We start from the raw sequence: 23,464 nt of genomic DNA, 5'->3' as shown, positions 1-23,464 counted from the left end.
TTTAATCTTGGCTTCCTGTTTTCTGCCCTGGGGGACGCCCAGAGTGGCTGAGTTTCAAGCTACTTCACACCAGCTTCTCTAAACTATCATCTCTAAGCATAAAAGCTGGGGGAGGGGAAGAGGCGGAGAGAAGGAGCAGAGGCCCCTTCCCTGCCAGGGAACCATGGGAACACACTCCAATAAAAGTGCTAAAGCTCTGGACGACGACGCCCCCCCCCCCCCCCAGCTCTGCATGCAGCTGGGCCATCTGGTCCCTTCACCCAAAAGCTGCCAGAAGTCTTTGGCTCCATCACCCCTTCCTTCCCCCTTCCCCAGCCCCTCTCCAACCTTCCTTTTCTCCACTCTCCTGGAGCTAACCTCTCCACCGAAGAACAAGTGGCCCAGCCCGGGCACACGAACCTTCAATGCTGACTCGATCTATCTGTATATTACAGGCAACTCAGACACAACTTAACCAAAGCTGCATTCTTGAGTGCTTCCTGGCTGCCTCTGCCCCCACCCCCACTCACTGAGTTCTCTCTCGGGAGGACCCATCATCTCCCGGGAGCACGGTTACACCACCAGAGGGTCACAAGAGGCCTCTTTCCTTATAGACTCTCCTCATGGACAACTGACCCTAGGCACTGCCTGTCTCCTTCTCTCCACCTTTGCCAGGACCCGTGTGGACCATGCAACACCTCTTTGCTGAGCTGTGTGGTTGTGTTTTGAGGTAGGGTCTCATGGAACCCAAATTGGCCATGAACTTCTACTGAGGTCATGGATGACCTTGAATTTCTTATCCTCCTTCCTGAACATCCCAATTTGGGGATTCCAGGTATGGATCACCATGTCCACTTCATGCTGTCTGGGGATGGAACTCGGGGCTTTATGCATGCTAGGCAAGCACTCTACCAACTAACTGAGCTATATCCTGAACCTTAATTAATGATGCATCTCCCCCTTTATTGGCCTTTAAAAAGTGTGTGTGTGTGTGTGTGTGTGTGTGTGTGTGTGAGAGAGAGAGAGAGAGAGAGAGAGAGAGAGAGAGAGATCAATCTAGGGGTTCACTCATACCATGGTGTGCCTGTGGAGGTCAGAGGAGTCTGTTCTCTCCTGTCGTGGGATCCAGGAATCAAACTCATGTTTTCAGGCTTTGGAAGCAAGGGTTTTTTTTTTTTTTTTTTTTTTTTTTTCCTGCTGGGCCATCTCACTGCATTGCTGGGCCATCTCACTGCATTGCTGGGCCCTTTTTTCCATTTCGTCTTCCTCTTCCCTGCTTTTGGCTCTGCCCATTGGGTGCTCACGGCATACACTGTGGCTGATCAGACTGTTTTTATATTTTCTGTTTTGGACAAGAACCACGGTGCTCTCCCCCGCCCCCTTGACTCATCTCCAGCATGAAGATCACAGCTAGCAGGTGTTCCATATTTGCCGAGAGGGAACGAGTTCATGAATGATGAACTGGATGTTAGCTGTTTCTTGCACTATCCAATTCAGGCTTTAATTTCCAAAGCCTGGAATTCAGGAAGGTTATTTTATTTATTTATTTTTTTCTCTTCACTTTGCTGAGAAGAGGTGGAGCCAGGATTCAAATACAGGTTTATTTGATTCCAAAGTTCACATTCTGGGCCCTGGCACACTTAGGGAGACAGTCGCGAGTGTTTATGGGTAAAAGGAGATGTATTGGTGGTGAAACGGGAGCAAAGATTTAGATATTTATTCAGGTTTTCCCCCCCAAGTCACCACAGGCTCCCCCCACCACCAACAACTAATTCAGACAGAGTAGAGGAGGAGATGTCAATCTCTCCATCTCCCCCTTCCAGAAGGCTTTGCAAGCTGCTAAAGCCCTTTTCTTCAGGCTGAGCAGCACCCCTGCCCCCGAATTGGGGCCATATTATCATTCCATCTCAACCTCAAAGGAAAGAAAGCAAAGCCTGATACACACACACACACACACACACACACCACACACACACACACACACACACACACCACACATCATCACTCCATGCCTGTTATCTTGCTGAATCTACACCTTCACTCATGAAAGAAGTATGCTCTCAGCCTGATCTTGCAGAAGAGGAAAGAGCTTAGAGACCTTAGGTAACTAGTTCAAAGCCACACAGCCACACAGCTCTTAAATTGAGATTTAACCCTGAGATTTGATCCCTAAGTCCCTCCTTTGGGGTTTTTGTCCACTGTCACATCTAGCTTTGAGATCTATGGGATGCTTCCTCCATGGGTAACCCTAGAGAACTGGTTCCTTGTAAGCAAATTGGTACTGGGCATGCTGGGTCAGAGGACCAACCTGTAGTCTGGGGGATGGGAGGTTGGGACTGGGCATACCCAGCTCCTGCTACTGGCATTTGAAGTTATTTCCAGTCAGCAACTCCATCTTTCACAGAACCCTTTACTGTCCCTTTCTGACCCTTCAGTTCTGTTTTGTTTTGAGACAGTTTCTCTCTGTAGCCCTGGCTGTCCTGGAACTCACTCTGTAGACCAGGCTGGCCTTGAACTCACAGAGATCCATCCACCTGCCTCTGCTTCCTGAGTGCTGGGATTTAAGGCAGGTGCCACCACCGCCCTGGCTGCCCCTTAGTTCTTGACAGTTCTGGTCCTTAGACACTGCTCTGACACCTAGAACCTCCAATGGAGTTTCTGGTTTCTCTCCTGCCACTCTGCTTCTGTTCGGTGCCCCTTTCATGCCCGAGCACTCCTTGCTCTTGTAGCTAACAGCAAACTGCTTAGAGAGGATCCTGACTCCTCATTAACAATGGTATATAATAACAGTCCGTGTTTAATTGAGGACTCACCACGTGCCACTGCGCACCAAGCACTTTAAACCTATTAACTCATTTCCTCTCCACAAAACCTTACAAAGTTGTTGGTATTATTTTTGCTCTTCTTTTCAAACAAAGATGCAACAGGGCAGACAGAGGTTAGGTAACTTGTCCGACGTTACACAGCCATTGACAACTTCCTTATTGCTTCCAAGCCAAAAACAAGTCCAAGGAAGTCCCAAGGGGCTCTTTGGATCTTTTGCCCCTTGTAGCTTTCAGGAACCCATCTCCCACCGCTCTCCCGAACCACAGTGTACGTCGCAGCCTGCTGAGCTATTTATAGTCCCCAGAGGCCACCAAGCGCTCGCACTGCTCCCTGCCTTTGTGCATGCAGTTGTCAACGCGTGCACCCTTCTTTCCTGTTTCCTGTGGGCCTTGCACACGACCTTTCCATTTTATCATCTGTTCTTTGCGAGAATCTATTTGCCCCAACCCCGACTGAGAACTCCGCAGAAATAGAGGTCCTTATAAGAAGTGGACTCCAGAGCAGGGACCCTGGTCCTTTCAGCCCCCAGGATATGTTTGCGAATGAATAAATGCATGTATGCTTGCTGCCACGGTGGAGTCTAGCCCTAGCCTCTACCCTAACGGGGGAACTTCGCCTAGAAGAAGGTTGGGAGGTTGGCTCTAGTGAGCTGGTGTTCCTCTGGTAGGACCTTCGGGAGCCTTCTTCGCGAAGGCCAGCCAGTGGGGGCAGGGCGTGAGCGCGGACACACCCCCCGCATTCCCTCCAAGGTCCAGCAGAGGGCGCCGACCCACGCCCCGCTGCGCGCCGGGCAGGCCCCCTCGCGCAGGCGCGCCGCAGCGGGCGGAGGATCCGGGCCGCGCTTCCTCTCGCCAGGCCTGCGAGCTTCCTCCCATCGGATCCCCGGCGAGCTGAGGTTGGCCGCCGCCGCCGAGCCTGCCGCCTCCCTTGCGCTCCTGCGCCGCCCCCCGCGCCCTGCCCCGGGGGTCCCACCGGGGTGGGGTCCGAGCAGGGCCAACCCGGGCCGCGCCGCCGTCGGGGCCGTCCCCGGGCCAGCGGTCCCTCCCGCCCCGCCAGCCTCCGGCCGCCCAGCCTCCGGGGTGTGGGGCGCGGGCAAACCCCCGCGGCCGCGATCGAACGCCCGGGGCGGCCCCCGGCGGCCGGCGCGACGTCCCCAAATCGAACCTCGGTGGCCGCGTTCGGAAGCGGAACTCTGCCCGGGCCGCGCCGGCTACATTGTTTCCTCCCCCCGGACTCCCTCCCGCCCCCTTCCCCCGCCTTTCTTCCCTCCCCGACCCGGGCTGCGCGGCCGTCCCCCCGCCTGTCTAGCCGTCCTTTCTCCCCCTATTTTCGCATCCATACACCTCTTTGTACCGCACCCCCTGGGGACCCCTGCGCCCCTCCCCTCCCCCTTGGCCTCATGGACTGTCCTGCAGGCCGCTAATGCCGCCCGCGGTGGTGAGGTGGCCCGGACCGCAGTGCCCCGAGAGAGGTGAGTGCTGGGCAGCCCCGGAGGAGGTGGGTGTCCGAGTGTCCCCTGGAAGGGAGGAGGTCGCTTGTCCCGCCTCTGTGGCCACCGCTGCCGCGTCCACACCCATCCCCCCCCCCCCTCAACTGGGTTCGAATTCTCCCGGGAATCACTGTCAGAACACTACTAGGAGGGAGCCACGAGGGAGGTACATAAGAGACTTGCTTAGGTCAGCTGAGGCTACCCCTCAACCCCGTGTGGAGCGCAGAGTGGGAAGTGGCTGGACCCCAGAGAAAGAGAATCAGTATGGACTGGGAAAATGGGCTGGACTCCCGGGAGTTTGCCCTTTGCTGTTCAGGGCCTCCCTGAAGGTACCCTGACTTTCTTGGTTCTGAGGTCTTGCTGGCTCCAGGCAGCCCAAGGCCGTACCACTTCCCTTGAGCCCTGCCAGAAGCCCGGGTCCTTGAGCTGAGCCTGTCACCCTTGGCCTGCCAGAGGACCAGGCTTAAAGCAAGGGACCTCTGACCTTTGGGTGGAGAAACTGGGCAGAGCTTCCAGTCTGAGTGGAGGTGACACTGGACATTAGTACTATGCCCCCACCTCCTGGCACTCTGGCCAGCCCATTTTCCCAGCTTCTTAGGACCCAGGCCAGTTGTTTGGAAGAGGTGTGTCCAGTCACTGGATCTTTGGAGCTTAAGTAGGAGCATTTTTTTTTTTTTTTAACTATTTTGTGCACTAGGGAACTGAAGCCCAAGAGGCAGGGTCATATTCCAGGCCGCTGGTGGAGGAAGACTAGCTGTCTTCATTCCTAGTTCTGCAGAGTGGATAGCTGTGGGTGGAGGGGCACCAGGCCCACTCTGCACCTACCAGGGACACAGGCCGTCCCTGGCCTGGCCTTGGAGGGACCTTGTGGGGTGAGCACGTGTTCCCCTGCAGAGGGCTATAGAAGGGGAAAGGGCTTCCGGCCCCAGTGCTGCCTCTTTAGGAGCTAAGACATCATGAGTACTGCTTGTGAGACTTCCCCTTGGTGCCTGGGACTGGGTCCTTGCTACTGGTGTGGGGACATGGTGAGTGTGGGGTAGAGTGTAGGGAAGCCTGGTCCTGACCTCGCCTTCCCCACGTTTCCCAGCTGGCTCAATCAGAATGGGGTCAGCATGGGCAGAGTGGGAGACAGCCTTGGCATGAATGTGTGGGAGGAGTGTGGACACTCTTGGGGCTTGTTTCTGTCTCCTTGTACCCTGGACATCATGGTGTCTTGGTATGGCCACGACAGGATTAGGCCAGAGGCAGCAAGAGTAAGGTTGGCAGTGCAGTAGGATCCTCCAGATCCCTTCAGGATGCTGAGCGATGCCTAGGCCCCCTGGGAACCACAGGCAGTTTTGTCCTACTCAGACTCTTACCTTTGTTGCCCTAAGATGCACTGGGGAGGGGGGATTACACCCCCCCCACACACACCCCACCCCCGGCCTGTGAAGCTATACTCATTTAGTCTCATGCCCAACCCGAACTTCCTGTCCAGCCTCAGGGGCTGTGGCTGGGCCTGACATGGCTGGGTGCTTCTTACTTAGCTGCAAGGGTGTGGCCAGGGTCCAGAGGCCTTTTAGAAAGCAGCTTAGCTTAGGCTAGCACACATTCACAGCTGCAAGTTTCATTCGGTAAATTAGTTCCCCCCCATCAGAAGCAGCTTCTTTCTATGTTGGGATGGGAACAAGGAAAGACCAGGAAAGCAAATGCCTTCCCCACTCCAGGAGCACTGCCCTCAGAGGCCAGCCCACATGGAGTGGTCCATAGCAGGCCTTGGTGAAGGGGTGGATTCCAGCTTCCTTCATACAAGTGGGGATGGAAGCCATAGTGTGACTCCACCTCTCCCGGAATCCTCCAGGATCCCCCTCGAAGTGGTAGGACCACCCACGTCCATTTCTGGGGTTCATCTTTTGAAGGATTTCAAAGCTTTGACATGTAGCCCCCAAAGAACAGAGATGTTGCGTCTGGGAAGGAAGGTAGAGAAATCGTCTCGGGCCTGAGAGAGTGTCCCAGAGGGCAGTAGCTGCTCCATAGCTGAAAAGCCCTGAGAACCTGGATCACAGCTGAAGGGCTGGTAGGGCCTAGGAATATCGTTCTGAACTCCCATAAAAGCTGTATATGCATTAATTTTAGTATTTAGAAAGTAGTGCAGGCCATATGTGGTGGCAAGCACCTGTAATCCCAGTACCATGGAGGCTGAGGCAGGAGGATCCCAAGTTCAAGGCCAGCATGGGCTCCAGACTGAGATTCCGTCTTTAAAAAAGAAGAAAGAAAGAAAACAAACTCGAGAAATTCTAGAAAACAATACAAGATGACCCACTCAGCTGCCAGGCAGGGGCTGGCATGTCAGAGCCCCGTTTTCCTGCTTTTCTTCCTCTGTTGCTGTCGCCACTCAAGTGTGTGCCACAACTCTTTCCACTTACTACTGTGTCCCTGAGCGTTTCTTGAGCTACCTGTCATGGTAACTGCCTCTAAAAAGCTTCAGGGTGTTTTCAGGAGCTCTGCTCCAGCACCGTCACTGAACCCTCTCCCCGGCTGTGCATCGCTTCCATCTGTCACTGTCGTGGGCTGTTACTACACACCCCACAAGCAGTTAGTAGAGAGCAGACAGCTTCACAGCCACCCATGTGGATTCCAGGCCCAGCCGAGCTAACAGGGACAGAGGTCCTTATACCGCAGAGGACACTGAACTAACCGACCGACAAACTAGAAAATGCCTGGGGCGGCGGTTCATGTGGCTGCCCTAGCATGAGAGAAAGATCCCCGAGCCATGGGCCCTGGAATGGTTGGCCCCTCGCCTATCACTGGTGAGATGTCCCAGCCCCTCTTGAGAGCCTCTGGCCCTGTGTTTGAGGCTGCCATGTCTATGCTGTGCTCCACTTCCCATCACCATGTGATAGACTGCCTCAGGGCCCGGGGCCGGCCTTGGGCAGATAAGCTGCCAGTTGCTGTCCAAGGCCTGACCCCACCCATTCCCCTTCATAGACTTGGAGTTGAGAGTAGCTACCTAGTACTGCAGCTTCCTAACACACACACACACACACACACACACACACACACACACACTGGTTCTCGTGTAGCCTTGAACTTGAGATCCTTCTGCTACAGTCCTGAGAACACAGAGATTACCCGTGTGCATACACCATCATACCCAGCCTGAAGCGTCCCCTAGATTGCCTCTAGATTCTCCTGGACTGTTGTAGGCTGCATGTTTCAGTGGAAAATAGAGGGTTCCCTAGACTGAGCCAGAGCTAGTCAGGCCAGCCTCAGATTTCTCCAGTGACCAGGGAAGGGGAAGGGTAGATTCTGGGCCTTGCACCTGACTGTTAGAAAATAGGCTTATGTGTTAGTTAGCGAGTGTTCCTAAGCCGAAGGTGTGTCTCTGTGACGTGCCTTGCTTTCCCTCATTGTGACTGGAGTAACTGGAGGTGCTATGGGCTATGTGACTGGAGTAACTGGAAGACCACACTATGGGCAGTAGGAAGAAACCAGTCTCTGCTTGGCACACCCTGAGCCCAAGAGACCGTGGCCTAGAACTAACCTAGATGAGGAGTACTGATGTGGCCCTTTAAATACAGAAGTCCCTCAGGCTTGTAGCTTGGTACCCTGGCTGTCAGACTCTCTCTCTTTCTCTGGTACTGGTGGTGTGAAAGTAGGCATTACTACTGCCCTCCTGTCCCATAGCTTCAGTGGGATGAGGTCACAGGGTTGGATCTTGCCCAAGATGCTGGACTGGCTGGGGTGAGCCCTTTGGGTGTTTCTCAGTTTCTCCCGCTCTTGGTTAGGGACAGGATGGGTGGAGGAGCAGGCTGCTCCCTAAACCCAGCAGGGAGCACTGCCTCCCTCCTCCCTTCTGGGTCCCTTCATCCAAGGGCTGGAAATAGAATCCGCTAAGTAATGATTAAAGTCAAATTCAGGCCTAAAAATAAAGAGCTGGAGAAGGAAGAGCTTGTGTGCTCCCTGCGTGGCTGAGGGAAGATGTGAGCAGGGAGAGACTGGCTTTGGGTGGCTGAGTGCTAATCCCCAGAGTCGGGAGTGCTCCAGGAATCGGGGGGATGCTCTCTTGTTGGGCGTGATGCAGCGTGCAGCACCCATTGGTTATAGACTAAACAAATGAGGTGCAGGATGAGAGAGAGAGAAGCCCATTCTTCCCATGAGGAAACTGAGGCTCTTTGAGTGACAGACTTGCAGGGAGCTCCCCTGGGTATAGGCCCCAGGGCTGGAGGGCCCCACACAGCCCCGCCCACCCTGTTTTTGCTTGCTTTCTCTTCCTGGTTCTGTGAGAAGGGCAGCTTCTTCTAGCACCAGAGTGCACACCCTCCAACCGCAGCTTCCCTCCGCCTCTCTTCCGTGGTCTGCCGTGAGCAGAAGAGAGCTGCTGGGCGCTCCCCTGGCTGCCCCGGGCTCTGCACGGTTCGAAGGCTCGTGGGCGGGTGAAACCTGGGTGTCATCCGACCCGTACATCCTGGCTGCTGCCTTTCAACCCAGCCCAGCCTGGCACCTGGTCCTCACCCAGCCTTGGGCACCGCAGCCTGTAATGTGCACACTACAGGGAAAAGGACAGGAGGGTGAGCTCCTCTGAGAGGAGGCTGGGCTCAGGGAAGCCTGGCAGGACAAGCCTATGGTCCCACCTCCTTCAGGGATGCTGGGATCTGCATGGGCCTGAGCAGCTTGGAGGACTTCCTGGAGGAAGAATAGGGCTTGTGAAAAGCATCTGAGGAGGAGACAGAGAGCCAGAGGTCCTTGTTCAGTGATTCTGTCCTCTCAAGGGCTGCTGCCTTCTCTGGGTTGCTGTGAGGCTCTGCGTGATGATCTGTCTGTGCAAAGGCAGGATAGGTAGCCAGCCGGGATAGGTAGCCAGCCGGGATAGGTAGCCAGCCGGGATGGATAGGTAGCCAGCCGGGATAGGTAGCCAGCCGGGATAGGTAGCCAGCCGGGATGGATAGGTAGCCAGCCGGGATAGGTAGCCAGCCGGGATAGGTAGCCAGCCGGGATAGGTAGCCAGCCGGGATAGGTAGCCAGCCGGGATAGGTAGCCAGCCGGGATAGGTGAGCACAGGTGGACCTCTGCTTGCCAGAGCAGCAGGGACATGGGAATAGTTGCCCCTAGTGTTCCTGTTGTGTCCTTCCAGGATGTCATATGATCCTGCCAAGGAAAAGTTGGGGAGCAGGTCTGCTGACCCAGGTGCCAACATAACTAATCCTAAGTTCCTATTCTAGCCCTTGGAAGCTGGTGGCCCCTCAGTGGTGACGGTTGGCAATCTTGTTTCCTCCCCTGTCTAGCAGAGATCTCCCAGGGCTTGTGGCGGGGAGAGGGGAGGGGAGGATTAGGTAGCTGGTGCAGACCCTCAAGCCTTGTTGGAGCAGCAGGCCGTCCATCAGCCACACGCTTGCCACATGCTCTCCCGTCACGTTGGCCTGCTGGGGTGGGGGTGTTGCTAGCCCCTTCCCCTGGGTCTGTCCCTGGTGCCGGCTCAGTAGCTGAGCCTCTGCGCTGTGCGCTCTGCCCCTGCTTGTGCTCTTGGTCCCTTGGTTGCTTGTGTTTGTTTTTCTGAGGCAGGGTCTCACTGTGTAGACCATGATGGCTTCTGCCACAAGTGATGGAAACTAGAAATCTGCCACTGGGTTTCTAGACCCTTATCTTACTCCCCTGGACCTCAGTTTCCCCTCTTGTGACATGGCTAGGAGACTTTGGAGGTGTGGAACAAAGCCACTGGCTGACTTTAAAGGCTTGTTGGAGGTTAGTGAAGAGGCTGTATGTAAAAACGGGCAAAAGGAGATGCAGAGACCCGGAGCCCGCTCTGAGGGGCGGGGGGCAGAGGCCCAGGGTAGGACCCTGGGGAGACCTGAAGGCCCAGAGGCCCAGTACATGTGAGTAATTAGGCTCCTGAGTGGTAATTAGAAACCTTTCTGGGCCAGCAGTGGCAGCCTCAAGCCACAGTGTACCCTGGGGAGGAGGTTCCCCGTTAGCCTCCCCTTAACTCACCCCTACCGCTCCTAAACTGCCAGACAGGATTTCCGGTCTCGCTGAGCCCCAGTGAGTTGCTCTAAGTTGGTTCTTTAACATTTTTCAGTCATTAAACTCAGCCCTCCTCTTAGGTCAGGGAGTCGGGGTTGGGGGGTGGGGGGTGGGGGGTAGAGCAGCATGCCCAGAGCCCAAGCCAGACATCTTTCTCGCCTCTCTTGCCCAGAGCTCTGAGCACCCCAAAGGTCTGTGCTTTCAGACCTCCTGGGGCTTCTGTGCAGTGGGGTGCTGAGGGCCTGTCTGAAGTACTGGGAGCCCTCCAGCCCCTCTGCCTCGTGTGTGACTGGGTGACAGGGCTGTCTGCCTGAGAGCCCTCTGCAGAACCAGGGGTGGGGCTGACTGGAGCTGCCAAACCAGCTCTGCTGCTGGCTGGCTGCCCTCCTCGGGTGCCCTGCCCACTGCAGGGGGTGTGCCCAAGTCTGCAACTTTACCTTTGCCCCGGCTGCCCTGTGACCGGTAGGAAACTTCCTCTGGCCAGCCTTAGTCCCTCAGTAATTCGATGTAGAGTCTTAACCTTGGCCTGTTCTAGGTACCCCTTTCCTAGTCCTTCTAGCTCCCCTCATCTTCCTGCAAACTGCTGGGTAACTCCAGCTCTCCTCAGTCTTTTTTTTTTTTTTTTTTTTTGGTTTTTCGAGACAGGGTTTCTCTGTGTAGCTTTGTGCCTTTCCTGGAACTCACTTGGTAGCCCAGGCTGGCCTCGAACTCACAGAGATCCGCCTGGCTCTGCCTCCCGAGTGCTGGGATTAAAGGCATGCGCCACCACCACCCGGCTCTCCTCAGTCTTTTTAAGGCACTGGGGGTGGAACCCAAGGAGGGTGGTGGGGGAACATGCTATGCACATGCGTGGCCACTAAGTTATACCCCCAACCCTCGGTTTTTTGTTTTTTGTTTTTTCTTTTTTTTTGTTTTTGGTTTTTCGAGACAGAGTTTCTCTATGTAGCTTTGCGCCTTTCCTGGAACTCCCTTTATAGACCAGGCTGGCCTCGAACTCACAGAGATCCACCTGCCTCTGCCTCCAGAGTGCTGGGATTAAAGGCGTGTGCCACCAACGCCCCGGCTTTAAACCTCGGTTTTTTGAGGCACAGGCACACCTGGCCGATTGAGGGAGACAGGAGCTTGGAGTGTGTTTTGTTGGAATTCTCAGTACCCCAGCATAGGCTCGGCACAGAGGAGAGACTGAGTTCTCAGACCTCCTCGGCCTCTCTTCCACCTGCTCATCCTGACCACCAGGCATGGCATGAGGTACAACAGAAGAGTCCTGAAACCCCAGCGGAGTGAGAAGAGAAGGCAGAGGACCTCCCTGTTACCACCACTGGCTTTACCGCCCACCCACCCGGTGTGTGTGTGTGTGTGTGTGTGTGTGTATGTGTGCGCGCAGACAGTCCAGCTGGGTCCTATAGCAGGACCAGAGTGTCGCTGTGGACCATAGCGCCAGTCCCCACAGGTCTCTGGTACACTTCCCTTTTCAGTGGGTATTTTTAGCTGCGTGTAAACAGTTTCTGAAGGCTCCCACGCCCCATTAAGCAGTGGAGTTTTGGTGAGGGGGCAGGGCTGGAATCTTTTGACCTACCCTAACCCTCTGCACGTGCCTGGTTCTGGGGGTCTGCAGCTGCCTCTAGGGTGAAGAAAGGGCAGCCTGGGAGTGTCTGGGCTCCTGCTTTCCCCCACCTCTTTCCCCCTCCTGGACAGCCTGGGCTCCCAAGAAAGGCCTGCCTGAGGCTGCAGCCACTGACCTCAGCGCTTGGGCACAATGCCCAGCCTGTTCCCGGGACCCCAGCACAAGGGCTGCTGGGAGCAGGGTTTAGGGCAGGAAGTCAGAGAAAAGCAGTGGCCCTGCCACAATCCCAAGCCCCTGTCCTCCAGCCTTGTGGGGGTGGGTGACAGCTGCTGACCCTTTGGGGTTAAATATAGTCCTATTGGTTGCCGGACATAATGTGCTGTAGCTGGCCAGGCTTTTCCTTTTCTTTCTTTCTTTCATTCATTCATTCAGTACTCCATTACTGAGCAACAGCTCTCAGCCCAGCCCATGCTGGGGATGTAGACGTGAGTCAGATCCTAGCTCCCCTTTCACCCTCAACCATAGGCTGCTGCTAGTGAGGTCCTTAGCTGGAGCACTGTGGTATGAGAGACCCTGGAGGCAGGACCAGCCAGCACAGCTGGAGAACCGAAGGACTCCTGGTGGAAGTGGCCTTCAAAAGTGGTGTATTTGCCATTTTATTTTTAGGGGGAAAGTAATATAGATGTTTGTAGCTTTAAAACAAACCCAGGGGCTGGGGAATGTAGCTCAGTTGGTAGTGTTTGCCTGGCCTTCCTGAAGCCCTAGATAGATAGGAGGGTTAGAAATTGAAAGCCATCCTTGGCTACTTAGTGAATTAGAGGTTAGCCTGGACTGCTTGAGTCTCAATGTATATCAAAAGAGGACAAAATGGGAAATACAGAGTAAACAAGTTTGCCTTTAATTTGATCCCATCCCAGAGGCAACCTCTGTTATTCATCTGTCTGTCTGTCTCTCTCTTTAGGTGTATTTATTTATTTTATGTATGTGAGTGTTTTGCTTGCATGTATCTGTATATATCATGAGCATGCCTGGTGCCCATGGAGTTCAGAAGAGGGTGTCAGATTCCCTGGAACTGGTGTTACAGACATTTATGAGCCGTGATATGGGTGCTGAGAACCGAACCCAGATCCTCTGCAAGAGCTGTGATTGCTCTTAACTGCTCAGCCATCTCTCCAGTCTCCTCTGTGACTCTCAGAAACATTTAGGTATCCCTAAGCTTAGGAATGTGTATTTGTTTTCTATAAAACACAGCTTGTGAGCCAGGGAAATGGTTCTGCTGGTGTAAAGATGCCTCCACCAAACTTGACTACTCAGGACCCACACAGTGGAAGGAGATAATTAACTTCCACCAGTTGCCCTCTGACTTCCACATGTACGTGTGGCACGTGCACCCACATGCATATAAAATAAATAGATAAAATGTAATAAAAAACTTAGAACAACACAGTTTATACCTGGATGTGCTGGTGCATGCCTGTAACCCTGTCCTGGAGACTGGGATGAGAGGATCTCAGAATTTGACATCTGTCTGGACTACATAGCAAGAACCTGTATCAAAAATCCAAAAACAGCTGGGCGGTGGTGGCACATGCCTTTAAAACCAGCACTCGGGAGGCAGAGGCAGGAGGATCTCAGGAAGTTGAAGAGCAACCTGGTCTACATAGCAAATTGTAGGACAGCCAGGACGACATAGGAAGACCCCGTCTCAAAAAACAAAAACCAACAAAAAATTCAAAAACAGCAATAACAGCCAAAAACAAAAACCCCACCTACAACTTGTAGACATTGTTGGTTATCATGTCTGTGCTGCCTGATTTGGCTTCAAGTGTTTCAAAATCACCAAAAAGTGCAAATAATATATTGGATGCTCGTAGGTCCTTTGCCCATATTTACCTGTTCCTAACATTTTCCACCTTTATATTGCCTCTTTTGCATTTGTGTGTGTGTGTGTGTGTGTGTGTGTGTGTGTGTGTATGTGTGTACATGAGTGCACACACATCAAACATGCCACACAGTGTGTGTCCTATGGGGGTCAGAACAACTGTGGTGTTGGTTCTCTCCTGCCAGCCTGGAACTCAGGTTGGTAGGCTCGCCTGCAGGTGTCTCTCCCCACTGAGCCATCCTGCCAGCCTTCCTTTGGCTTTATTATTGCATTGCTGGGAGATTGGAACCTGGGGCATCACCTGCATCACAAGTTTGCTTTGCTAACCTCCTTTGTCTATAGATGGGTGCATACAGGTTTTTGCTCGTTTACTAGGTGCAGGCATCATATCCCTTACTCTGGAGAGTTTGGTCTTTTAGTTTGTTTTCTTTTGTGTGTGTACATAGGGAGTTGTGTAAGTATGTGTATATGTTCGTGTGTGAGTATACTCGTGTGCACACGCATGTGAAAGCCAGAGGTCAGCCTTGGGTTATTCCTCAGGAACTGTTCACCATGCCCTTGATCCATCTCTCTAGTCTTCTCTGGGTCTCTCACTGCGCCCTGGGACTCACTAGGTAGGTTAGGCGGACAAGCCAGCAAGTTCCTAGAATGCCTTCCCAGCACTGGGATTACAAGCACGTGCTACCAACACTCAGACTTCTGTGGTGCTTGGGACCAGACACGGTCTTCACAGCAAGCATAGCCCGCTGAGCTATCTCTTTAAGTTCTTCTGTTTGTTTGTTGGATTTTGGTTTGGTTTCATTTTGGTATTTTGAGACAGCGTTTCTCTGTGTAGCCCTGGCTGTCCTGGAACTCGCTCTGTTTGCCAGGCTGGCTTCAGACTCCGGGATCTGCCTGCCTCTACCTCCCGAGTGCTGGGAGTAAAAGTTGTTCTGTTTTTTTAAGACAGAGTCTCGCTGTGTAGCGCGGTTTGGCTTCCAGTGTGTAATCTCTCCCTAGCTCTTGCCCCCACAAAGAGGGATTCCTGTTGTAGTTTGCTCTTTTGTTTGTACAGTAGTTGCAGCTCCCATCTGTACCTCGAGGCTGCACAAAAATCCCTGGGATGAAGGAAGAGAGAGGACAAGTAAGTGAGCAGAGTGCAGGTGTCTGGAAACAGACAAGGTGTTTAGAAGCCAGAAAATATGGAAACTTCCATGACTTCCAAAGGTCACACAGCAAGTCAGTTATAGGCCAGGGCCAGGGCTCAGCATCCCGTACTCCCAGGGCAGTAGTCCTACACTGCCTTCCTAGAGCAACCTCGCCCTAAGTTCAAGTGATCCCACAAAGGACCATCTGCTGTGCCCACTCCCTGGCTAGTTGGAAGGGGGCTTGCAGTAAGCAGCCTCTTGACGCCATTCTGGCTGTTAGCCTCAGACCTTGCTGGAGAGGCCACAAGGCAAGCCCTAGCCAGGACACTGCAGCTGCTCAGCCATCCTGACCTGGTGGCCTCTCCGTGATTGACAGGTTGGAGGATGTCTGGTAAGGCATGCAGTGGTCCAGGTGCTGAGAGGATGGCAGTGCCAGATGTGACTGCATCCCTCGGAGCTGCTGGCTCCCTACCTAGCTGGTGTGTACATGAAGAAAGTCCCTAAAGGTGCTGCTCTGGACTTAGAGGTGGTGGCTGAGCAACCTGCCTCTCTAGGCAGCATCCCACGGCCGTCTTGTCCCATCCTCTTACCACATCCTTGCCTCTCATGGCTGCTCTTCACCCTGTCTGCCCCAGACTAGGGTAGTCCCAGACAGACAGCAGTTCCTGGGGGTATGGCGTGGCGTGTGGGAGACGGCTACCAGGACGGCAGGGAGTCCTGGCCCAAGAGCTCAGGCGTCTGAATGGGAATCTTACTGGAGCTGTGACCTAAGGCAAGGTCTCTGGGCTTTACAGGGGCCTCATCTGTAAAATGGGGTTGGTAATGATAGCCCCTCTGTTTCTCAGTGTCATTAGGACTGGATGAGCTGTGAAATGCCAAGGATATGGCCTGACACTGAGTAAGTGCTCAGAAAACAGGGCCTGTGATTATTTTTATTATTATCATCAAGGCAGCGGGGAGGTGGCGCGGCAGCTGCAGGCCGGGAAGGAGTGTTTGCAAACTGGCAGCTGGAAGGGTGACTAACCGTGCCCAGCCTCCGCTCCCTCCTGTGGTGGCAGCAGTGAGTTTTGAATTTGGGGAAGAAGGAGGAGGTGTGGAGAGCTGGGGAGCTAATAGGATCGCCTTAGAAGGGCCCTGAAGTTGGGAGTTCAGCCAACAGCAGTGAGACCCCAGCTCACGCTTAGGCTGTGTGGTCTTGGGCAACCTCTTGGACCTTAGTTTCCACTCCTGTAATACAGGGGAAAGGGGGCTCACAGCTCCCCGCTAGTGTGTAGTCTACAAGGCCCAGGAGCTGGTTCTTACGCTTAGGCTGGCTCAGTCATGGAAATATGAGGTATGAGGGGGTGGTTCCTATCACACTCTCCCTGGGCTTCGGGGCCCAGTCTAGACAACAGGCTTGATGGGCTGGCCTGGCCTCTGGGTGCAAGAAGGACTGTTTGTTCTGGAGGGGACAGGGAGCATGCCAGACACATCCAGTTCTGGGGTCTCATTCCATCCCTTCCACAGCCTCCTTGCAGGGGTTCACTGTGTCCCCTTTTAGGATGAGGGGATGTGAAGCCCAAAGGGTTGGTTCATTCTCTCCAGGTTGGCATGTTGATAAAGCCAGATTGAAAGCCCAGGTCTGTCTAGCTTGGTTGTGCTGGTCAATGTCCCCTGTACCCTCACCCTTGCTGCCGCTGGACTCTGGGAACTGTGCTCCCTAAGAAGTTCCCCAGGCTTAGCACCCTCAGGGTCCAACCATAGTTCTTCACAGTGCCACGGGAAACCCCTTGCCACCCTGCAAGGTTCATGCCAGGGCCTCTGGAACCTTTCTCATACAACAGACAGACAGGGTTCTCAGGATGGGCTCAGCAAGTTCAGGGTCACAGAGCCCCAAAGGGGCAGTCGGTTCTACTTGGCTTCACTAGCTTCCACCAGGCAGTTCTTTTTAATTTTTATGTACATGTGTCTTTGAGAGGGTGTCAGATCCCCTGGAACTGGAGTTACAGTTTGAACTGCTCTTTGGTTCTGGGAGTCGAACCCAGGTCCTCTGGAAGAGCAACCAGTGCTCTTAACCACTGAGCCATCTGTCCAGCTCCCCAGGCCAGTTCTTGAGGTTATGCCTACCTTCTACTCCCAACACCTTGGCTAGGATTGGCTAATATACTAAGCTTTCCTGTGTTGTTTTTTCTGACTTATCCTCTTTTAAAACAAGGTCTTAAGCATGTATTTCAGGCTGGCCTCCAATTAGCCATCCCTCTGCCTCATTCTCTACCATCTGCCTTCCCTTTTCTTTTTTTCTTTTTTTTTTTTTTTTTAAGATTTATTTATTATGTACACAGTGTTCTGCCTGCATGTGTGCCTGTGCACCAGAAGAGGGCACCAGATCTCACTATAGGTGGTTGTGAGCCATCCTGTGGTTGCTGGGAATTGAACTCAGGACCTCTGGAAGAGCAGCCAGTGCTCTTAACCTCTGAGCCATCTCTCCAGACCCACCATTGCCTTTCTAACAAATGTTTTTTGTTTTTTGGTTTTTTTTATCCAATTTTATTTGCTTAATTGCTCATGAATTTGAAACATATACATACACACTTTGTGCTAGGGTTTAAACCCAGAGTCTTGAGCATTCTGAGCAACTACTGTCCTGTCCGCTAAGATCAGTCTCTAGCTCCCAGCCTGTACCTTTTGACGTCTTCAGGGCTCAGTTCCCATACTGGTGAATGCACACACGCGTGTGCCAGCACTTACACTGAAAGCCCTCTTCTAGTAGTGGTGTCCATAGCCATAAATGCATGGCTAGACCTCACCCTCCCATCCCAAGTGAGTCTGTCATCTAACCATGTGACCACAGAAGGGCCATTGGATGCTTGCTCACCAGAAAGGGAGCAGTAGCCCTACTCTCTGTATCCTTCTGGGGTTATCTGAGGCCTGGGACCGTATTTGGACCGATAGTGGTGGTGACAGGCACGTGTGTGCAGACATGCTTGCTGCTCTGGGGGCGTGTTCTGAAGAGTTTCCTTCACAAAAGTGCGTCTGCCTCCGGAAGTGCACCAGCTCTCAGGGTACAGCCAGCAAGTTACTGTGGAGAGAACCCCGTCCTGCAAGGGGGCTCAGCAGTCCCCATAGCCAACACCTGGAAGTCCCTCACATCCTGTCCTGTTCTTTCCTTGGCAGAGATTCGTCCTGACAAGCCTGGATTGGTTTGAGCAGGTTTTGAACCTGATACAAAGGGGATCACAAAGCTTGTGCTTTTCTGTGCCTGGCTCCTCAGTTGAGAATCCGAGGCTGATGGGTGGCCGAAGTGGGTCGTGCCGCCGCTGTGCGGAATTCCCTTTTGTGACTTCTCCCTATTTTATCTACGTCATTTTCAGCACCGGGGCAGTTCCCGGTCTGAACTGAGCACACCGGGAGAGCGCCTGCCCCTCTCCTGGTGGACACGGGCTGTGTTCTCTTGAGTGTGTACTGAGAAGCAGGCACAGACATTTGTCTATACAGAGGCCTCTGGGGCAAGCTTCTGTAGAGGAACCTGTGAACTTGTCCAGAGTACAAGTGACTTTCCTGGACCACATAGCACCTGCCCAGTGTCAGTATCCCTGGACTCCCTTTCCCTACAACCCTGCAGGTCTCATTGGTCCTATCAGTCATTCTGTGGGACCTAGAAGGCCCCGAGGGACATAGGGTTGGTGGCCACCTCCCTGAGACTCTTGAGTCTGTATGCTTCTACCCGAGGCTAGATAGAACAGCCCTGGATCCATGTCTTAATTCTCAGAAGCTTTGGCACTGCGGCTTGTACTGCTTTGAAGGAGTTGATGATTGCCCTCAGTGGGTGGGGTCACCTCTTCTCAGCCTACCTCAGCTTGACTCTTCTCCCGCAGCTCTAATGGTACCAAGTAACAGATCGGCCTTCCTGTAGCACGGGGACGCCAGATCTAAGAAGATGTCGGCAATACAGGTACTGGGGTTGTGGTGGGGACAGATAAGGCAATCTCACATTCCACCATCTCCAGTCTGGACAAAGAGTAGATGCTTAGACCAGCCTATTCCCCATGTCCAGCCCTCCATCCTAGATGAGACTCAGAAGTAACATTAATTCCAGCATACTCTATTGGGCACAGGGCCCCAGACCGGACTACAGAGGAATTTGAGCTAAGGGACTCGGTATTCTCTGGAGAAGGGTACTTCCCCAGCTTCATGGAGGTCAACTAAGATGCTTTGGTCTCCAGGACATTTGGGCAGGTGGGTAGAGAAGGCCCAGGCTCTACCCACACACCTGTCCCTTACCCGTAGGCCGCCTGGCCATCCGGTACAGAATGTATTGCCAAGTACAACTTCCATGGCACTGCTGAGCAAGACCTTCCCTTCTGCAAAGGAGACGTGCTCACCATTGTGGCAGTCACCAAGGTACCTGGGGACCTTAGATGCCTATCCCGTTCTTTCACCTTCAGGGATTCCTCCTAGGTTTGGCTCCCCTGCAGAGGGAGTGGACCTGAGAGTGTGTCTGGTTGCCCTCTCTCTAGGACCCAAACTGGTACAAAGCCAAAAACAAGGTGGGCCGTGAGGGTATCATCCCAGCCAACTATGTCCAGAAGCGTGAAGGTGTGAAGGCAGGCACCAAACTCAGCCTTATGCCGTGAGTACCAGGAGGAGGGCTGGAGTCTCCTGGTTTGGGGAGAAGGGAGGAAATGGCTGTGGTCCTCCTGGAAAAGCATCAGAGGGAAACAGTCCTGAGTAAAGGCTGTTATAGGAATGGGACCAGAGGTTGCACCTAACAGAGAGAAAATAGGAAGCCAGCAGAAGGAAAAAGGGGCAGGGGGAGATGATGCCCTCAAATGCCTGGCTGATTGGGAGTTGTGGGCAGGTGTATGTGTGAGGTTGACAAGGGACATCCGGTCAGTACCATTGTGACCCCCAGCCTTGCCGTCCCCAGCTGGTTCCATGGCAAAATCACACGGGAGCAGGCCGAGCGGCTTCTCTACCCACCAGAGACAGGCCTGTTCCTGGTGCGAGAAAGCACCAACTACCCTGGGGACTACACACTGTGTGTGAGCTGTGAAGGCAAGGTGGAACACTACCGCATCATGTACCATGCGAGCAAGCTGAGCATCGATGAGGAGGTGTACTTCGAGAACCTCATGCAGCTGGTGGAGGTGAGTGGGGAGCACGCATGCCCAGGGGTACTCCCCCTTCTTCCCCACAGTCAGACACACCTGAGTCCACCTGAGGACATTTGGCACACACCCAGTCCCAGCTCACCTGGCAGAGTAACCTGGACACATTGGCAGCTTCTGGGAGTCTTGAGTTCTGCACACCTCAGGGGAGCACCTGATGTGTGCCGGGGCCCATAGTGTTCTGTCCCCATAGTGCCCCAAGAGGGGCCCCATTTTATAGATGTGGACACAAAGTTTCAGATCAGTGAAGGTCTCCTCATCTGTACGTTGGAGGTGCCACTAGACTTTGAGCCTATCTGATCCAGAACTCACTTCCTCTACCACTCGGAACCTCTTGTCTGCATGTGTACCTTGGCCATCGGGGTCCTTGAGGCCTCTCTACACCCACAGGCCCTTGCAGCTTCCAACACCAGCTCTGCCAGCTCTGACCAGGCCATACTTGGCATCAAAAAACTGTAGGTTCCTTCCGAGCTCACTCTCATCTGGTCTCTGGCTTGCGTTGGCCCTGAGTACGCCTAGCTAGAGGCTGGTGTAGGGAGCAGGCCCGGCTTTGCGGTCTTAAGACGCTGGTGAGGCCCAAAGCAGTCGTGACATCTGGGAGTCTAGTAGCTGAGTGTGGGTGGGTGACACGGGAAATGGACAGGCATTCCCACCCTTTTTAAAATGAGGAACCCTCTCCACACAAAGCAGCTGGAGGCTGTGTGAACTGGCCTCTGCTGCCCCCTGGTGGTCAGACCCGAGCAGTGTGAGTCAGTGACCAGTGGGGCTCAGGGAGTGATTCTGCGGGCCTGCCCTCCCTCTGTAGCACTACACCACGGACGCTGATGGACTCTGCACTCGCCTCATCAAACCAAAGGTCATGGAGGGCACAGTGGCGGCCCAAGATGAATTCTACCGCAGTGAGTGCACCCTACACTTCCCACTTGCTCCCCTGCCCCCACCCAAGGCCCTCTGCCCCACCCTGGCGGTTTGGAGACCTCGGATATCCCACATCTGAAACAGTTGGGCCTGCACCTTCATCTCAGATGACCTCTGCTGTTCACCTCGCTGACACACTGCCTCTCCGCCCCACCCACAGGTGGCTGGGCACTGAACATGAAGGAGCTGAAGCTGCTACAGACGATCGGGAAGGGGGAGTTTGGAGGTGAGTGGAGGGAGCCCCGGGAGGGGCTGAGAAGCTTCTGGAGTCCGGGAAACAGCACCCCTCCCTTCTTCCCCCAGATGTGATGCTGGGTGATTACCGGGGCAACAAAGTTGCAGTCAAGTGCATTAAGAACGATGCCACCGCCCAGGCCTTCCTGGCTGAAGCCTCAGTCATGACGTGAGTTGGGACGAGCATAGGGCAGGCTGCCTGGGGCCTGGGTGGAGCAGGGAGACTGAACTCTAACCACCCTGTCCTGCCTTGTCCAGGCAACTTCGGCACAGCAACCTAGTCCAGCTACTGGGTGTGATTGTGGAGGAGAAGGGCGGACTCTATATTGTCACAGAGTACATGGCCAAGGTAGGTGCCCCTCAGCCTCACCCCGGCCCTCCTCCCAACCCCTCCACTCTGCCGCCACTGAGCTTTGAAGTTGCCAGTCCTGGCCAGTCACTTATTGACTAACTTTAAACAAGTTATGCCGCCTCTCCACGCCATGGTATCCCAAGTGTTCTGGTCCTCCCCTGTCTCCCTCCCTCACGTCCCTCTCTGTCCTGCCCCTCAGGGGAGTTTGGTGGACTATCTTCGATCACGTGGTCGTTCGGTGCTAGGCGGAGACTGTCTCCTCAAATTCTCACTGTGAGTGATGCAGCCTGGGATGGGGCTAAGAACTTGGAGACCCCTGCCCTGCTATGACAACCCCAGTCTGAGGGACATGTGGCTCTCCTGTCCACAGAGACGTCTGTGAGGCCATGGAGTACCTGGAGGGTAACAATTTTGTGCACCGGGACTTGGCTGCCCGGAACGTGCTGGTGTCTGAGGACAACGTGGCCAAAGTCAGTGACTTTGGCCTCACCAAGGAAGCTTCCAGCACTCAGGACACAGGCAAACTGCCAGTCAAGTGGACAGCTCCCGAAGCCCTGAGAGAGAAGGTGAGCAAGGGCCCTGGAGTCAACCCCTCTCCCGAGCTTTCTAGGATCCGTGCTGATTTTCTTATCCACATGGCAGAAATTTTCCACCAAGTCCGATGTGTGGAGTTTCGGAATCCTTCTCTGGGAAATCTATTCCTTTGGGCGAGTGCCTTACCCAAGAATTGTGAGTATGGTCTGGAAGCCAGGCATTGCTGAAGCTGTGGTGGGGTGGTGAGAGCAGCATCCCGTGGGACCTGCCTCCCTGTCTGGAGCCTAGTACCTCAGGTCTGTCCTGAGGAGCTTCCAGGCCATTCCCTGACCTGGGCCCGAGGCAGGGCTGAAGGCCCTCTCTAGAGAGGGATTTTGGGTAGGGCTCCCTTCTGTTGTAAGGCACTGAACTCATATGCCTCCTGCTCACAGCCCCTGAAGGACGTCGTCCCTCGGGTGGAAAAGGGCTATAAGATGGATGCCCCGGATGGCTGCCCGCCCGCAGTCTACGAGGTTATGAAGAACTGCTGGCATCTGGATGCTGCCACACGGCCCACCTTCCTGCAGCTTCGAGAGCAGCTAGAGCACATCAGAACCCATGAGCTGCACCTGTGACCTCTGCCTCCGCCTAGGCCATGGGCCTGCAGGGACAGGGCCTAGAAGATCACAGATCTGGTGCCCTGCTGCTCACTGGGCGTGAACTTGAACTGAGCCCCAGTGGGCTGGTAGGCCTCTTGCCTCTGCCCTGCCTGTCCCTTCTGGCCCCCAGGGACCCCACCTAGGCCTGGCATCTTCTCTCATGGACCCACCTATAGGGCTTGGGGCGCCCGCTGAAGGGGCTAAGAAGGGAGGAGTTCGGGCGGGAGGCAGCGCCCCCGCCGTGGTCAGCCTCCTCCTGGCCTCCATCCCTCGCCTTCTTAGAGTTTTATTCCTTTCCTTTTTTTGAGATTTTTTCCGTGTGTTTATTTTTTATTATTTTTCAACATAAGGAGAAAGAAAGTACCCAGCAAATGGGCATTTTACAAGAAGTACGAATCTTATTTTTCCTGTCCTGCCCCTGGGGGTGGGGCAGGAGTCAGCCTCTCTCTAGGGACCGATCACCCCAGCCTGTTCCCCATCCCGTGTTCCATGTCCAGTGTTGCCTCGGTCGCCTATGTTTGCGCTTGACCATGTTGCACTGTTTGCATGTGCCCGAGGCAGGCGTCTGTCAGGGGCTTGGATTTCATGTGCTGTGGCCGCTCACCCACCGCCTTGTGAGATGGAATCGTAATAAACCACTCCCATGAGGACACCGCCACCCAGCCTCGGCGCTTTCTCCGCCGCCGAGCCTGCCTGTCTGCCCAGTCGTCTTCCCATGCCATCTTGTCCATCCCCCTGTCTCTGTGAGTGGGGCTGAGAGAGAAGCATGGCCAG

General features: G+C 54.2%; 1 protein-coding gene across 1 annotated transcript; it reads left to right on the top strand.

The window, feature by feature from the left end:
• The first annotated feature begins 4,130 nt into the window (after window positions 1-4,130).
• On the top strand, window positions 4,131-23,348 carry Csk (C-terminal Src kinase). Its single transcript, XM_059267965.1, has 13 exons — window positions 4,131-4,276; window positions 18,722-18,798; window positions 19,134-19,247; window positions 19,364-19,476; window positions 19,774-19,993; window positions 20,820-20,913; window positions 21,093-21,158; window positions 21,236-21,335; window positions 21,425-21,515; window positions 21,718-21,791; window positions 21,889-22,084; window positions 22,161-22,247; window positions 22,484-23,348. Exons 2-13 carry the CDS (start codon window positions 18,784-18,786, stop codon window positions 22,664-22,666), a joined length of 1,353 nt encoding a protein of 450 aa, XP_059123948.1. The 5' UTR covers window positions 4,131-4,276; window positions 18,722-18,783; the 3' UTR covers window positions 22,667-23,348.
• The last annotated feature ends 116 nt before the right edge of the window (window positions 23,349-23,464 follow it).

This window comes from Peromyscus eremicus, chromosome 7 (genome assembly GCF_949786415.1).
Source record: "Peromyscus eremicus chromosome 7, PerEre_H2_v1, whole genome shotgun sequence".
NCBI classification, from domain to species: Eukaryota; Metazoa; Chordata; class Mammalia; order Rodentia; family Cricetidae; genus Peromyscus; species Peromyscus eremicus.
The sequence above is the reverse complement of the archived record's forward strand: the minus strand, read 5'-3'. Positions and strand labels throughout refer to the sequence as shown.

What these genes read in the sequence shown, in the direction of transcription:
- Csk (XM_059267965.1), top strand. An exon ending in CCAAGATGAATTCTACCGCA is followed by an intron (nt 20,914 to 21,092) that starts GTGAGTGCACCC and finishes CCCCACCCACAG; the next exon opens with GTGGCTGGGCACTGAACATG. An exon ending in TCACAGAGTACATGGCCAAG is followed by an intron (nt 21,516 to 21,717) that starts GTAGGTGCCCCT and finishes CCTGCCCCTCAG; the next exon opens with GGGAGTTTGGTGGACTATCT.